Source organism: Gobio gobio, assembly GCF_949357685.1.
Source record: "Gobio gobio genome assembly, chromosome: 2".
Taxonomy (NCBI): Eukaryota; Metazoa; Chordata; class Actinopteri; order Cypriniformes; family Gobionidae; genus Gobio; species Gobio gobio.
This window is the reverse complement of record NC_137098.1, coordinates 26,078,443-26,094,716: the sequence shown is the minus strand read 5'-3', so window position 1 is coordinate 26,094,716 and position 16,274 is coordinate 26,078,443. Positions and strand designations below refer to the sequence as shown.

At 42.3% G+C, this 16,274-nt stretch overlaps 1 protein-coding gene across 1 annotated transcript; it reads left to right on the top strand.

Moving 5' to 3' along the window:
- The first annotated feature begins 3,265 nt into the window (after positions 1-3,265).
- On the top strand, positions 3,266-6,593 carry LOC307122734 (uncharacterized protein). The gene is made up of 2 exons (XM_079810913.1): positions 3,266-5,526; positions 5,643-6,593. The coding sequence occupies exons 1-2, from the start codon at positions 4,428-4,430 to the stop codon at positions 5,888-5,890; spliced, it is 1,347 nt and encodes a 448-aa protein (XP_079667039.1). The 5' UTR covers positions 3,266-4,427; the 3' UTR covers positions 5,891-6,593.
- Positions 6,594-16,274: the final 9,681 nt, after the last annotated feature.

Genomic DNA, 16,274 nt, shown 5'->3' with positions numbered 1-16,274 from the left:
ACGGCCAATCTCCTGAATCTTGCGTTCCGTTTGCCCGTTCGTTTGGGGATGGTATCCTGACGAGAGGCTGAAGGTCACACCTAGGAGGGAGAAAAAGGCCTTCCATACCTTGGATATGAACTGGGGACCCCTGTCCGATACTATGTCCTCAGGTATACCATAATAGCGGAAGATGTGATTGAACATTAACTCTGCGGTTTCCAGGGCAGTGGGTAATCCTCACTTCAAGTGGCAGGACTTCAAGAAACGGTCAACCCCTACGAGGACACAGGTACAGTTATCCGAGACTGGGAGATCCATGATGAAATCCACTCCTAGGTGGGACCAGGGGCAGTTGGGAACGGGCAGAGGATGGAGCTTTCCAGCAGGCAGATGACGTGGACTCTTGGACATGGCACATTCCCTACATCCCTCCATGTACCTTCTGACATCTGATGTCATCTGTGGCAACCAGAAGCGTTGACGTAGCAGTGAGAGGGTTTCATTGACCCTGGGGTGACCAGTGCCATGTGGGAGGAGTGGATGAGAGGAGTGCGTCGTGAACGGGTGTTAAACTGCAATTCTGGGGAGCAACCCGGAGGAACGCTGGTGGAGGCATTGGCAGAGGGCAGGGTTTCTTCAGACCAGGAGATGGGACCGACGAGCAGTTGGGTTGGGATAATGGGCTCAGTCTCTTCGGGGCTATGGTTGCGGGAAAAGGCGTCCGCCTTGTATGTTCTTGGCGCCAGGTCGATAGGAGATGTTGAAATGGAATTGTGTGACGAATAAAGCCCATCTAGCTTGGCGTGGGTTTAGGCGCTTCGCCTCTCGGAGGTAACCCAGGTTTTTATGGTCGGTTAGTACAAGGAAGGGGTGTTTAGTGCCCTCTAGCCAGTGCCTCCACTCCTCCAGTGCTAGTTTGATGGCGAGGAGTTCGCGGTTGCCGATGTCGTAGTTGATCTCCGCCGGGTTGAGCTTGCGGGAGAAGAAGGCACATGGGTGGAGACGACTGGGGTTCCCCTGCTGCTGAGAAAGGACCGCTCCCACTCCGGTGGTGGAGGCGTCCACTTCCACGACGAAGGGCAGCTCTGGATCGGGGTGGACGAGGAGGGGAGCGGTGGTGAAGGTGGTCTTGAGGGTCTGGAAGGCTTCAGTGGCAGATGGGGTCCAGGACAGAGACTTGGGCTTGTTTCGTAGGAGACTGGTGAGTGGACTGGAGATGGAACTGTAGTGTTGGATGAAATGACGACAGAAGTTGGCGAAGCCGAGGAATCTCTGGAGTTCTTTGACTGTGGAGGGGGTTGGCCAGGACCGGATGGCTTCCACCTTCCCCTTGTAGCGAAGTGACTATGAGTCAGATAAAATAATAACTCAACGGGGGAACTGAATTAAAATGAAAGAGACTCGAATGACACTATAATTTATAAATAATTCAGAATTAATGTTTACACCTTAATTTATTCGTCCGCCGATATGTAAGAACTTAAAGGGGGCTCTGTTAAAGGGAAACATGTATATTTAGCTCAAATTAATGAATTAATGAATTCATAGGGAATTTTGAGGGTCTATTTTACAGCCGAGCAAATGACTCTTCCAGCGTTCATTCGAACAGGCCGTAAATATCAACTCTGCAGCGGATATTAATATCCGAACAATAGTGAAACACTATTTAACAGCCAGGTAACTTAGATCGGCAGTTCAAGACATTAAACTGATAAGCACATAACACAAGAACAGTTATCTTTGAATACAAACGGAACTTTATTAATTACTCTAACACATCAAACTAATATCTAACATAAACACACGCACTCGCACATTCACACGTTGCAGAAAGGAAGAAGGTGAGGAAAGAATAAGTTCTAAGAGAGAGAAATTATGAAATCCTAAGCAATATATGCATTTATGATACATGACCTGAAGAAACCATTGATCAGTAATTTAACCTCCTATCGTTTCTTAGGCAGGGTTATTACATTTGATCTAATGCACCAGTTCAGCTCGGAATCAAGAGGCATTACTTGCGTTTGTGTCTCGTGTGTCGTCTGACAAGGGGGTTTCCTTCTTCCTGGCTGGACAAGGGGTTTTCCCGGGTCTTTGATTCGCTGAAGGTCTGGTCGTGTCTTGGATCGTCTTGGGAAGCCAATCACGTGGCGTGTTGGCGGCTGGATGAAAGTCTTGTGGGCGTTGTTTGAAGTTGAAGTGCGCGGTTGGAGACTCGTTGTTGAGAAGCTTTTGCGGCGGAACTTAACAGAACCCGAGACTTAACTGAAATAAAATAAACTTTAAGTAAAAGAAAGGAAAGTGAGAGAAAAGCAGATGGCCTGAATGAAATCGTTGTTTAACCCATTTTCTCTGATCTTGGTCTGCCACGATCGTCAGATCGTCTCCTCTCCGTTCAGAACTCAACTCTGGTCAAACTGCTAGGACTTAGCTCATCTCTGAACTGCGAACAGGCCGCGAACCAGCTCGAACCGAACTGGAACCGAACTTGAGCTGACTTGAACTCGAACCGAAACGTGAACTGAAAACTGAACTCTGAACTGAAAACTTAACTGAACACTTTGTTCGTGTTCTGAGATTAAACTCAAATATTTGCCCATCCCCTGGATGGGTTCTGGCCAATTAGGCTTCAGTGGTGACTGTGTCTCCACCCCTCCCATAAAATTGGGTCATCTATAGTAATTGAGTTTCCTGCTCTTAAGCAGGGAGTAAATGTGTTCATGCGACGAACAACCGTATTAGTCCAAAAAAACATTGAAGAATATTGAAAATTGAGATAACCATGTGACTTGAATGTATGTGTGCCACTTTGTATACAGAATCACTCTGGGGGGTGTTCGCGCGACCAAAACTCTGTATTTTAAAATTTAAAATAGTCTCACGCGGAAAAACCGTTTATGTCCACTAACGAAAAATGGAGACGCCGGCTGCTTTCATGTCCGCTGCGGACATTAATAGGCAAAACCTCGGCAAAAAAGGAGAGCTAATAGCTCTAGTTTTTATAGCTAAAAAAAAAAAAAAAAACGCTAATGTGACTTTGTTTCTGTTAAGGGCAAGGTGTGCAAGGAGACGTGTCCCAGGCAGTGTTCAAGCCTAACAGATGAACGAAAACTCCAGCTCTTCACAGAGTTTTATGCTGTCTCTTATGAGAGGCAGCAGGCTATCATTCTCTCTGGTTTGGAGCAGGTAGGCTAACTTAAGCAATTCATGACCATATCATGTCAACAGTATGCAATGCATTACAATGTAGGCCCATGAAATAACCAGTGAATTGAATACTACTGTATGCCTTCAATTCACTAAGACTGCACATGTGCTTGATCACTGTAAATGTTACATTTTGTGAGGATGGATGAAGGATGACCAGCATCAAGTAGGCCACCAAGTGCATTAAAGACCACAGCGCTTTGATGCCCTAAAAGGCACACACATGGCTTATTCATTCTCCTAACCAAAGCCTACTCACATACTTAATGACCTTAACTTGACAGCATACGACGGCTAGCCTGCTACGCTATGGTAAATTTATTTTTTTTTATTTTTACTTCTAGCACAAGGTGAGTCGCAGACGACCACGTGGGCCTGACACTGAGAATACTAAGAGGAAGTACACCTTCAAGTACAATGTGCAACAAGGAGGCCAAAGACTTGCTGTTTGTAAGCTTACATTTTTGTCCGTCTTTCAACTGACCAACAGTCGCCTACAGGCAAGTTTTCTATAGCCTAGCATTTTCCGTTTAACTTTTCATTACATGCATGATTTTAATTAGATACATTGTCCATAACATATTTATTTAAAGTTACATATCTTTGAAAAGGTTATTCAAGAAAAGTTAGGCAGTCAGTCTGAGGGAACAGAGCAGGTAGCTAAAGTCAGGTCTCCATTAGAGGACTTCAGAGGAAAACATAAGAACAGGTAAGTAAAAAAAAACAAAAAAAACTTCACCTCAGGAAAGATTAATGTGTATTTAAAATGGGTCATTTATGTAGTAGAAATGTAAAATTATTTTTTAATTTGGAGCCTTCTAGACTGAGAAAAGTCAGAAAATTAATTTTTGATTTATGGGGATGAAAGACAACAACTCCCAGAATGCACTGGGACACAGAGACGCACTGGTCTCGTAGGCTATCTCTCACGGAGGAGAATGCACATCAACTGATCACTTGGTTAGCGTTCATGTAAACACTACATTCAGATTCACAAATCGTAATAAATTCAGTTAGATTTGAACAAAAGATGTGCATGTAAACAATGACGATTTTTGCGTCATCGCAGGATTTTTTCCAGACAAAAAATACATAAATCTCTCGTCTCAGGGGGACATGAGGGAGGAAAGCACGGTAATTCGAAAATACTACAGGTTTTCTACTGATACAAAGCTTAATGCTAAATCCTGAAGTATCCCTTTAATGACTGTATGTGAAAAACAAAATCCTATAATTTAATGTCAAAGAAACAATGCAATTTTGCAAAACAGACCAGCATAGTTTATTATATTTCCCGTGTTCATGAGTTGTGTTGTTTATTTTTTAGGCCTCATAGCATTCATCCTGCAGTGAGAGAGGGGATAAGAGAGCATATCCTGAGCTTCCCACGCCAACCGAACCACTACTCACGGTTGAAGGGAGATGTGGAGAGGGAGTACCTGAGGCCTGATTTAAACCTGCTCCGCATGTTCCGCCTGTACAAGGAAAACAATCCAGCATCCACTGCAAAGTTCTGGCTCTATAGGGACATCTTCAAGCAGCAGAACCTCACTTTTGGGCAGCCAAGAAGTGACACTTGTGCGAAATGTGACGCCCTGTTCTCAAAATTAACAGCTGCTACAACAGATGGAGAAAGGTTGAAGATCGCAGCCGAGAGTGAGCTTCACCACCGGAAAGCTGAAAAAGCGTACACCCAGTTGCAGGCTGACACAGATTGGGCCAAAGCCAATGATGACTGCCATGTCATTTGTATCGACATGCAGGGGGTAGTGTTCACGCCAAACCTGACACACTCCAACGTGTACTATCAACGGCAGCTGGCCAACTACAACCTCTGTATCCAGGAGATGGGCACTGACGATCCTCCTACAATGTGCCTCTGGCATGAGGGCATCGCTCACAGAGGTTCCATCGAGGTGGCAAGCTGTCTTTTGAAGTGGGCAGAAACATCTTTCGCTCCCCTAGTCCAGGCAAAGGAACGGAAGCTCATCATCTATAGTGACCGATGCTGTGGGCAGAACAACAACTGGCGAGTCCTAAACCTCATGGCCCTGCTCGTATCTAGAAGGTACTTCAGTCAGATAGAGCAGAAGTTCATGGTGTCTGGTCACTCCTTCCTTCCCTGTGACCGTTCATTTGCCACGCTGGACAAGAGGCGTAAGGTGTCCACACTCCACACCCCCAGCGATGTTGCCGAGATGATCCGTGGAGCCAGGCAGCAGCATCCATTTAAAGTAACTGAGATGAAATGTGCGGACTTCAGGCAGCTTCCTGATGCAACATTAAAGCGTCCACCTGGCCTCCTAATCACATCCATGATGTGGTTGAAAGTGACAGGTAAAAAACCGAAGAACTAAACTAAAACTAAACTGGTTTTCTGAGATTAACAGTGTTAGGGATATGTGCGTGAAGGAAGAATCTTTATTGAATTTCTTGTTGAATCATGATTTCAGCTGCTGATCCATGGTGTGTCCACACAAAAGGGAGCCACAGCCTTTACGAGGGATGGAAGACCTGGCTGATCACCAAACAGAGGAAGAATCAACCACCTCCAGCTCCCTTGTTCTCCACCACGTATGCTCGTGCTTACGAGGACCCTCTGCCCGTCAAGAAGGAGAAGCACCGTGACCTTATGAAAATGCTAGCCTACATGCCAGCGGAGGCCCAAGCATTTTATGGGACATTAGAATGTGAAGAGTAGCCTGGTAGGTCATGTGCAGGGTAAGGTGGGGTATATTGTGTATATTGTGTAAAAGTAATCATAAAAGTAGTTGTAGCTTATCTTGTATGCCTTATCTTATGTTGTATAATAGGAATATATAGGTATTTATTTATTTAGTAAATGAATGAATGGGGTGATTATTTATGAAATGTATTATAAAAGTTAAAGGAACAAAAAAGGAAGATGTATATGTAAACTAGCATATGGAACTATAGCATGGAATGATGATGATGTATGTATTGTAAATATGTATTGTTTACTGTTATTACTGTTGTTTATTGTTTGTATGTATTGTTTATTGTATGTACGGTTTATTGTTTGTACTGATGTTTATTTTTTGTACTATAAGTAGGCCTATGTATTGTTCATTGTTCGTACCGTATTGTCCGTGTTTTTGTTCTGTGATTTACGTTGGCAAAAAAATAAAAGAAATTGAAAGAAAGAAATGCTTAATATTTTCTTTAAGGTTCTGTTACTGTATTAAAACTAAGATAAAGCAATCAAATCTCCAGTGGCTTAAAATGATAGGATGAATTGGACTTATACTATTATTCCACATTAACTGGACATATACTGTTCTTCCACATTCCAGAAATGTAAATTACTCTAACTTTTTATTTTTAATATTGATACTAAAAAATATTATCTCATTAGAATTGGGAAGCTTTTGTTGTCTATCTTCAAGTTAAAAAAAAAAATACATATAATATTCAGAATCCAAATAAAAAAAAATTGTTATTCAAAATTTGCAAATATGGACTTATATGGTTCTTCGTCTCAAGCCCTCAAATGTAGACCTAATTTCTTACTATAAGGACATGATCAATTCTGTAAAGATTTCATTCAGCTCATCTGTTGGATTATATCCATACGAACACAACAATATCAAACACCGTGCCTTTTCATCCGCTCATTCAATAGTTACATAATTGCATGAATTGGGAGTAAAATACATTCATAATAGTCACGTGTATCAGTTGTAAACACACTAACAAGCTATGTCGAAGGCTATTTAAATGAAAGTCCAATAATCAGTGATTTGATGCCCTCCATGTGTAACAGTTTCTGTGAGTTTGAGTTGATATTGAGCTGTGTCACGTGGAGTTAATTTACCGGTCATTGAAAAGACAGAGATCTGGTTTGTTTCTTTGTCTTGTGATCACAATGAGTCCTCTGTCCTCTTTGTGTAAGTTTTGGTCACAAGTCCTTAGGAAGTCAGTTATCAACGACTAGTAGCTCCGGGCAGAATCGAGCCTCCATCTCTCTCGTGATCGATGGTCGATTTCCTGGGGTCTGGAGCTGAATTGGGCTTTGTGAAGGGGATGTTCATTTGATTGAAAAATTTGGAAGATTAATTCATCTATATGTCTGCGGCCATAATTGCTACACCCTCGTCCATCCAGATGCCACTGCGGTCGATGTTGTAGCCAAGGAACTGCACTGAGGGCTGATGGAACAAGCATTTTTCGGCTTTGAGGAATAGCTGGAAGCTCCTCAGGCGTTGGAGGACCTCCGCAACGTGGTGGCGATGTTTGACCAGGCTCCGGGAGTAAATCGGGATATCACCTCATGGATGAAATCCTGGAATACAGAGGGGGCATCACCTACGTTGGCATCACGAGGTACTCGTAGTGGCCGGAGGGCATGACAAAGGTGGTCTTCCACTCGTCCCCCTCACGTATTCGGATAAGGTTGTAAGCGCTGTGGAGATCCAACTTCGTGAACACAGTGGCACCACAGAGATTTTCCAGGGCAGCTGGGACGAGAGGAAGGGGATAACAGAACTTGATGGTTTATTGTTGAGTGCTCTGTAATCTATACAGGGCCGCAAGCCTCCATCCTTCTTTGCCACGAAGAAAAAACTTGAAGCAGCAGGGGAAGTGGATGGACGGATGTAATATTGCTCCAGCGCCTCCTTGATGTAGTCCTCCATGGCCTTCTCATCCGGGAGTGAGAGGGGGTAGATTTTTCCTCTGGGCACTGGCTCACCTGGCAGCAGATCGATGGCACAGTCCCATGGCCGATGGGGAGGCAGCTTGGAAGCCCGTTGGGGACAGAAGACGTCGCTGAAGTCTCTCTACTGGACTCTCGATGGACGTGGCGCAGACTGGGAGATCTTGGGGACGAGGAGATTGACGTACCGGTGGAGATGGGAAGCAGTCCAGGAAACAGCTGTCGCCCCACTTCAGGACCTCTCCTGTCTTCCAGGAGATGACTGGGTTGTGCTGCAGAACTCCAGAACCAGCAGATGTTGACGTTCCATGTGGAGGATTCCCACTTGAATGCCGATGGGGCCCACGGAGCGACTGACGTATCTCCGACTGAGGGGCTTTCCAGTTATCGATTGGATCTGGTAGATGGTCGGAGTAGCAGTCATGCGGAGCTTGAGCTGGCGGCAGAGGGTGCCCGAGATGAAGTTGCCGGCTGACCCAGAGTCGAGGAGGGCAATAACTGGAAGGGAGATACCGGCAGCATTAAGGTTTACAGTAGTGGTGAGTGGTTGCATTTTATTTAGGGAAGGAATGATAGCACTCACCATGGGACGTGGAGGACGGACGGGGCACTCGGAGATGTAATGCCCAGGAGGACCACAATACAAACACAGATTCTTGGTCAGCCACCTCTGCCGCTGTCAGTCAGGAATTCTCCAGCTGCATAGCCTCGTGGGCTGGTTCTGGAGGGCTGACACCATCTGGTCGGCGGAGGAAAGGAAAGAATGACGGCTGGCCCTAGTGTTCTTCGATACACGACTGCATACGAGTGGCGAAGCGGATGGAGAGTTGGATGAATCGTTCAAGCCCGATGGTATCCTCGTATGCAACGAGATTCAGCCGCACCCGAGGATCCAGACCCTGTCGGTAGGTCGTTATCAGGGATTGCTCGTTCCAACCACTGGCAGCAGCGAGGGTTCAAAACTGGAGGGCATACTCATTTACAGACAGTGAACGTTGTTTCAAATGGTAGAGTTGCTCACCGATCGACGAGTCCCAGGAGGGTTTTCCAAAAACTTCTTTGAAGTGTGCGATGAAACCGGAGAGGGTCTGAATCACAGGACTGTCATTGGACCACAGAGATTCCGCCCAACGGAATGCTTTACCAGATAGCTGCAAAGTGATAAACGCCACTTTGGCGCGATCGTGTGGGTACAGGTGCGGCTGCATCTCCAGGACCAGCAAACATTGAAGCAGAAATCCGTTGCAATCCTCTACCAAACCAGAGAAGGGCACCCGTCTGGCCATGGGACTGGCGCACTCGGGGGGTGAAGAAGCGGTGGTGTTGTTTCCGGAAGTGCTCGCTGGTGAAGGTGCAGGTGTGCTGGAGGGAAGAGCTCGCCGAACAGCGTCGACAAGCTCCTTGAAGGGATCCGGGGTGCTCATCCTGGTGCTGTGTGGTGTTGGTCCGGTCTTCTGTTACAAACAGAGGTGACACGGAGAACTGATGGCAGGGGTAAACAGAGTTTATTGAACAGAACCAGGAAGTGAGCAGATGAGGTGAGTAACAGAAGAGGTAATCCAGCGGAATGATAAAGTCAATGGTAATACTGTACGTCTGGTTGCAGGTGACTGAGAGAGCAGGACGATGGAGCGATGGAGACAGGGAGGCAGGAGACAAGACGAGGAGAAACTCAGGAGACTGGGAGAACAGGTAGGTAGTGATGTTACATCTGACACCGACGCTCCGAAGCTTGCTTCAAACTCGAACTGTCCTTGCAATGAACCACTGCTTCGGAGCTTGTATTATTACGTCATTAGTCACGTGAAAATGACGTCTGAAGCAAACACACTGGTTCACTCCTGTAGTGAGCCACCTGACTGCTTTGACAGCCCAATCCAGTGTTGACAGGTTTGAAACCTGGCGGCTGTATTTCTTATAAAAGTGAAGCCAAAACATGCTACATTATACAAGTACAACACAAGCACATCCTTTTCAACATTCAAAAATATCAGTCCCACCAGTTAACAAGTTATAGAGTTCTGCTTCCCACAGCTAAACAAAATAAAGCTTTCACACATGATACTGCCCTGCTAAAAAAAAAAAAAAATAGAAACCATTACAGAAATTCTATTGGATTTAATAGTTTTCATGGGAATTTTATTGGTTGTAATGGGAATTATAGTGGTCTCTACTGATATATGTTGGGTTCTATTGGTGGGGGCATTAAATCCTAATGGAATATGTCCCAAACACACTACCAAAAATAATTATGTAGTGGTTTAAATGGGAAAAGCCAATGGTTCCTATTGGTATTTTAATAGAAACCATTAGAATTTCTGTGATGTTTCCAACTTTTTTTAAGCTGGTCTGATCTTCTGTCCTTGTCTAAAGAACTAATTACACACACATCATGCTTAATGTTTTATTATCAAGGTGAACACATGAAATTCATCAGTATCTGTAAAATTCACCTAAATGAGTTTCACAGCACTAACACCGTTTCAGCTTTGATCGCCTCGGTAAACACGTAATAAGCGGGGCTTTAACATATAAGCCTACTTGCATTTTATGGTTGTCAGCTTTGTTGCATTACATTTACTTCACCAGGAGATGGTGCTGCAATTTCTGTCTGAATGAAGCTTCAAGTAATGAACCATTTTCGACACAATTGTATCAGAAAGCAATAATGCTTCAAAACGCTTCATTTGGCCATCACTACAGGTAGCTAATGCAGGAAAGTCCGTGGAAGCAAGCAGTAGCGTGAGCATGTGCAAACGAGACCGGACAGTGACTGAGTGAATGTGTCGGGCTTAAGTGAGGGTGGTGATTACTGTAATAATGATGTGCAGGTGCGTGTAATCAGTATTCTGGTGAATGTGAATGTTGTGTCTGGGAGAGGGTGAAGACTGGCGTGCTTGTGACAACTCCAGCTCTTTCCCTTTTTCTATTTCTCTACACGAAACACCTTGCCTAACAAAAGTAGCTCATCCTCCCCCATTACCCCCTTCTCTATCCCTTCTTATGGACACATATCCCTGAATCACAAAATCTAAATTAGGTTTAAGCCATGTCTCTTCAACACATATTATATCAGGTTTACATTTTAAACCCTTAAGAAATCCTTTAAATTCTTGACCATTCAACAGTAGACTGCTTGCATTCCACTGAAAAACTAACATGAATAAAAATAATCTTGTGACCATGATTCTTTGCTCAACTGTTCCTGTTTTTGTAAGCTCTTCTTGAACCCCTCTCCCAGTCATCCCTTGAATATTTAAATATCTTGCTGCACTTTTTACAATTATTTCAATCTTCTCAGATCTCTCTTTTGCTTGGAACGTACAGTTAATTACTTTAGCCATTACATACACAAAATTCTCCTTTTTTACTAGTAACACATCTCTATCTTCCATCTGACTTTTTGTTACAAGCTGTTCAGTTGAATGTTCCTTTTCTATTTCTTTTACTTTCTTCTCCACTCTACTCTCCCTCTGAACCAACTTTACTGCTTCTGCATAGGATATGTCCTTGTTAGCTCTCAGCTGTTGTACTTCTATTCCCTTCTTCCTCACTTCACACCCACCATAGGCCACAGTATGTGCACCTCCACAATTAGCACATTTAATCTCTGCCCCGTACTTACATTTCCCATACTCATGTTCCCCTTCACACCTTCTACACTTTGGTTTTCCTTTACAACCAGCCGCAATATTTCCAGATTTTTGGCATTTGAAACATCTCAAAGGAGGAGGAACATATGCTCTTACATTGTAACTTATGTATATCACTCTCACTTTTTCTGGCAATGGCCTTTCTGGGATAACCACGGGGGGTTAAATTGCTTCTGGTAGAAATTAGAAATCGTGTTCGCCAGGGCACTGCGGTGCGATCGAAAAGGGAAAAAGGATCAATAATCATTTACTGCCTGCAACAATAACAAGTATGGAGGAGATGCAAGCAGCGCTGCTTTCGCTAGTTATGTATTGGTTTACTAAAGAGGTAATTAACAAAACGGCGGAAAAGAGACGAGCACTGATACTAAAGCGTATTCTGAAAGCTTGTAATTCGTAAAGCTAGATTTAAAATAAGACAACGTATGTTATTATCAGCTATTATGGACATTTACCGTGAGATGGCTGAGACAATGCGCGCCATCGGACAGAAAGAGCAAGACTGATATTTACTGAATGCAGATCGAACCTTGCAAGACTTTTAAAAATGCCAGTTGAAATAAAATGCTGCGTGAGCTCAACCGATCAGCATGTTCAGCGCCCAAGTCACACCCCCAAAAGTTCCGGAACTTTGAAAGAGTACTACCTCGCAAGTAGGGCTGTTTGGAGGGGGAAATATTTACCCGGAACCATTGGTTGGAAGAGTTTTTAAACAGCTCTGCGATTAAGGAGTTTACATGTGCATTTGAATATTCAAAGTTATTATACAAACTAGAGTATTTATGAATGGTTATGGCAATAACTGTTACATTTGTATATTATATTTGATGAATATGTAAACAAATTAAAAGTGTTGAGAAGCACCTGAGGGCTGTCATGTTTTTTATTTGACTTTATTTAGGCCTACCTCAGGAATGTTTACTGTGCAGCTGCACTTGGGAAAGAAAGCGCACGAGATGAGACCGCTAAAGACCATTAAGAATAGCCTACATACATAGTTAACCAAATCAAAGTATTTTCATATTGAATGACAGGTGCAGCTTCAAATCTGTTCATAGTCAATAGGCTACAGGCTATAAGTAAACTAATAAAACTAATGGACAATGTTTTGATTATATGTTTTAGATAGCCTATACTGTGTGTTTTGTAACTGTATATGCTTATTATATGGTTTTAAATTTGAAAGTAAAGTAAATTACAATATTAATTTATGTTATATCGTAATCTGCACCCGTCGTTGCCTTTCTTTGATGACGTTGCAGGGAGTTCCAAATGAGCGATTATTGTCAGGGAAGTCCACTTCAGCTGATATACCGTGCTCAGGGAGTAGGGAGCAGTGAACAGTGCGTAGGGACCCTGTCGAATGGAATGCACCCAAAGATTGCAAGCTGCCAATAAAATTCACAGAAGAAGAAGAAGAAGAAGAAGAAGAAGAAGAAGAAGAAGAAGAAGAAGAAGAAGAAGTCAGGATTGTTTGGTGAAGGGGAAACATGTTTTTTCTCCCATGGTTCACACAAACGGCTCAGAGTCCAGATTGAAAAACGTTGTTTTCAAGCTCAATCAAAAGGACTCTTTATACATCATCGTTTTTTCATCGTGGTGATTCTATGCTGATATTTTAATGAACATGAGAGTTCTGTAGCCTGAGGACAGTGGTATCAAGGACGGACTTCATTTCAGTGTTGGGATTCTATTTGGATTACCTGCTGTGTTTTATCACCTCATTCAATGGACATTTCTTCAACTAATCTTCCTTGATGCCAATGGTACAACTGACTTTAAGCTTCAAATCATTGAGTTTGTTCTACGGACAAAGTCAATGATTGGTTAAGGTTTTTCCTTTTCAGCTTCATTGCCAAACAACCATGACAGAATGGCATTTGTTTTGGGATACTGATGAGACTTTTTCTGGGGTTATTGTGGTTTCAATATTTGATGGATTTTGTTGATGGGGATATATTATTGTGGGTCTTTTCATAAACATATATATAACAAAAAGAACAACTATTTGTGTTTTGGGGTTCATGTCAAATTGTTTATTTGCTCTTTATCTTTGAATGTAAGATTGGTCAGTGGGTCTCTCCCTCAAATTTATCTTGTAGTTGTCTTCCCTAGGTTGTTCCTAGGGAGACTATTACAACGCTTTGTCTCACAACTGTAGCGAATTAGCTCAGAGGGGAAATATTAATAATTATTCATAACTCATTATTATTAATTATGATTAATTATGAATATTTGAATCAGTTAATGAGATTTACTTGATTACATTAACATTACAATCAATCAGTCAGTTCAACCTGTGAACGCTCAGTATTGATTATTAATTCATTCTAAGAAAAGGATATTTTTCATGGCTACAGAAAAATAATTCTTCCTTTGTATTTACATAAGCGCTTCGAGCGCATAACGAGATCGATCATTTAAGTGACAATTTTTTTGCAGGCAGGGGGTCAGAACCAAACATATATTGTGCACAACTTTATTAACTAAATCACGGACAAGACTAAACTAACATAAAACATACATACACATCACACAAACATGATAAGAGGGAAAGTTAAAGTTGTTGAGAAACCGGGTAAGAACAGATGGATGAAACTATGGAAACACCTGGGAGAACCATCATTGACTACAAGCTCCTTTGCCTGAACAAAGGGGTTTACAGTCAGAGGTGGGTAGAGTAGCCAAAATCTGTACTCAAGTAAAAGTACAAGTACTTACTGAAATATTTACTCAAGTAAAAGTAAAAGTAACAATCGTAATATTTACTTGAGTAAGAGTAAAAAAGTATTCGATGAGAAAACTACTCAAGTAGTTAGTTACTAGTTACTTTCGATCTGATTGATAAGCGAAAACCCTGAATTTCAGGCTACTTGGAGAGCTTTCACACACCTCTCTGTAACACTTTACAATAAGGTTGTATTAGTTAACATTAGTTAATGTATTAGTTAACATGAACTAACCATGAACAACACCTCTGTTCAGCATTAGTTAATCTTTGTCAACGTTAGTTCATAAAAATCCAGCTGTTCATGGTTTATTCATGTTAGTTCACAGTGCATTGACTAATGTTAACAATATTTTAATAATGCATTAGTAAATGTTTAAATTATCATAAAGATAAATAAGTGCTTTATAAGTGCAGTTCATTATTAGTTCATGTTAACTAATGTAAGCTAATGAACCTTATATATATATATATATATATATATATATATATATATATATATATGTGTGTGTGTGTGTGTGTGTGTGTGTGTGTGTGTGTGTGTGTGTGTGTGTGTGTGTGTGTGTGTGTGTGTGTGTGTGTGTGTGTGTGTGTGTGTGTGTGTGTGTGTGTGTGTGTGTGTGATTAATGGTTAAACAGTGTAAATTAATGGTGTGCTGGGCTAACTAGAGCTCTTTTTAAAACATACTTTGTTCTTATATTTGTATAAGTATATAGGCTATTCTTTAGGAATAAAATACAATACCGTTTTTATTTGTATGTATTTTCTACACTTCAGACAGGTGTCTGTCCGGATTTGTGTATAAATGCAAGACGTCACATTAGGCTATTCAATTTGTTTCGTTTTGTGAAGAAAAGGAAATGTAAATGTGAAGATGAGAACGTTTGTTCGTGGACGTGTATTGTTTGGAGGATTCAAACGATTCATTGCTTGCACAAGAGCGCATATGAGGAAAACACTCGGACAGTGTGTGAAATAGTATTATAATAAGGGAAAATTCCCCATAGTTACCAAATGACCGTTAATAGTGTTCAAATATAGGCATCATTGTGACACTTACCGCTATATGTTCTTTTCAGGGTGGAATTCTTGTATGCTGAGAGATGTCAGTTCGTTTTGGTGCACACAACATGCATCGCATTATGAAACTATTCTTTTTGACATCTTGGAGTGAAAACATAGACTGAACTTGAGGCCACGGGCAATCTGCCTCCCGTAGCTCACACACATCTTCCGACTAAACGCGCGCTAATTATAAGCGGGTGATGCGTAGCAACCTCTCGCGAAGCAGCCTCTCCAACGTTTCGCGAGACTTGCGAAAGTCATATTCACTTATTTTAATATATATAATATAATTATTACCATTTGACAGTAACGGAGGAACGCCACCGAATGTAACTAAGTAAAAGTACAGTTTTTTCACAAGAAATTTACTTGAGTAAGAGTAAAAGTACCCATCTTTAAATCTACTCTAAAAGTACAAGTTACCCAAAAAATTTACTCAAGTAAATGTAACGAAGTAAATGTAATTCGTTACTACCCACCTCTGTTTACAGTTTTACTAATTACACAGCGATTTGTATATCGTACGTTACTTCCATTTAGCCTGAGCTGTAGAAGACCCTCAGAGGTGAAATCGCAGGAGAAAGTTTTGATAGTTCGGTCCGATGGCATTGAAGTGGCAATCGATTACTTCTGCGTCGACTGAAGAAGAAATGAGCTTGCATGGTTATTTAGACTCTGTCGAGGTTGAGGAAGTTACACATGGCTTGAGGTGTTGGGTCTGCTGGCCCACCAGACATGTGGTGGCATTGAGTTTCCTGTCCCACACACGCACATGGCTTGATGTGTGTGTAGGCCTTATCGGCCTGGCCTACGTGGCCAGCTGAGAGACAGCCAAGGTGACACGCCTTTTCGGTCCAGAGAGAGAGATGAGTGAGACATCTGTGCGTCTCTCTTTTAAAGTTTTGGGGACAAGTCACCACCTCTTCAGTCAGTCAGGCTTTCGGGGGGAAAGTTTTACGATCC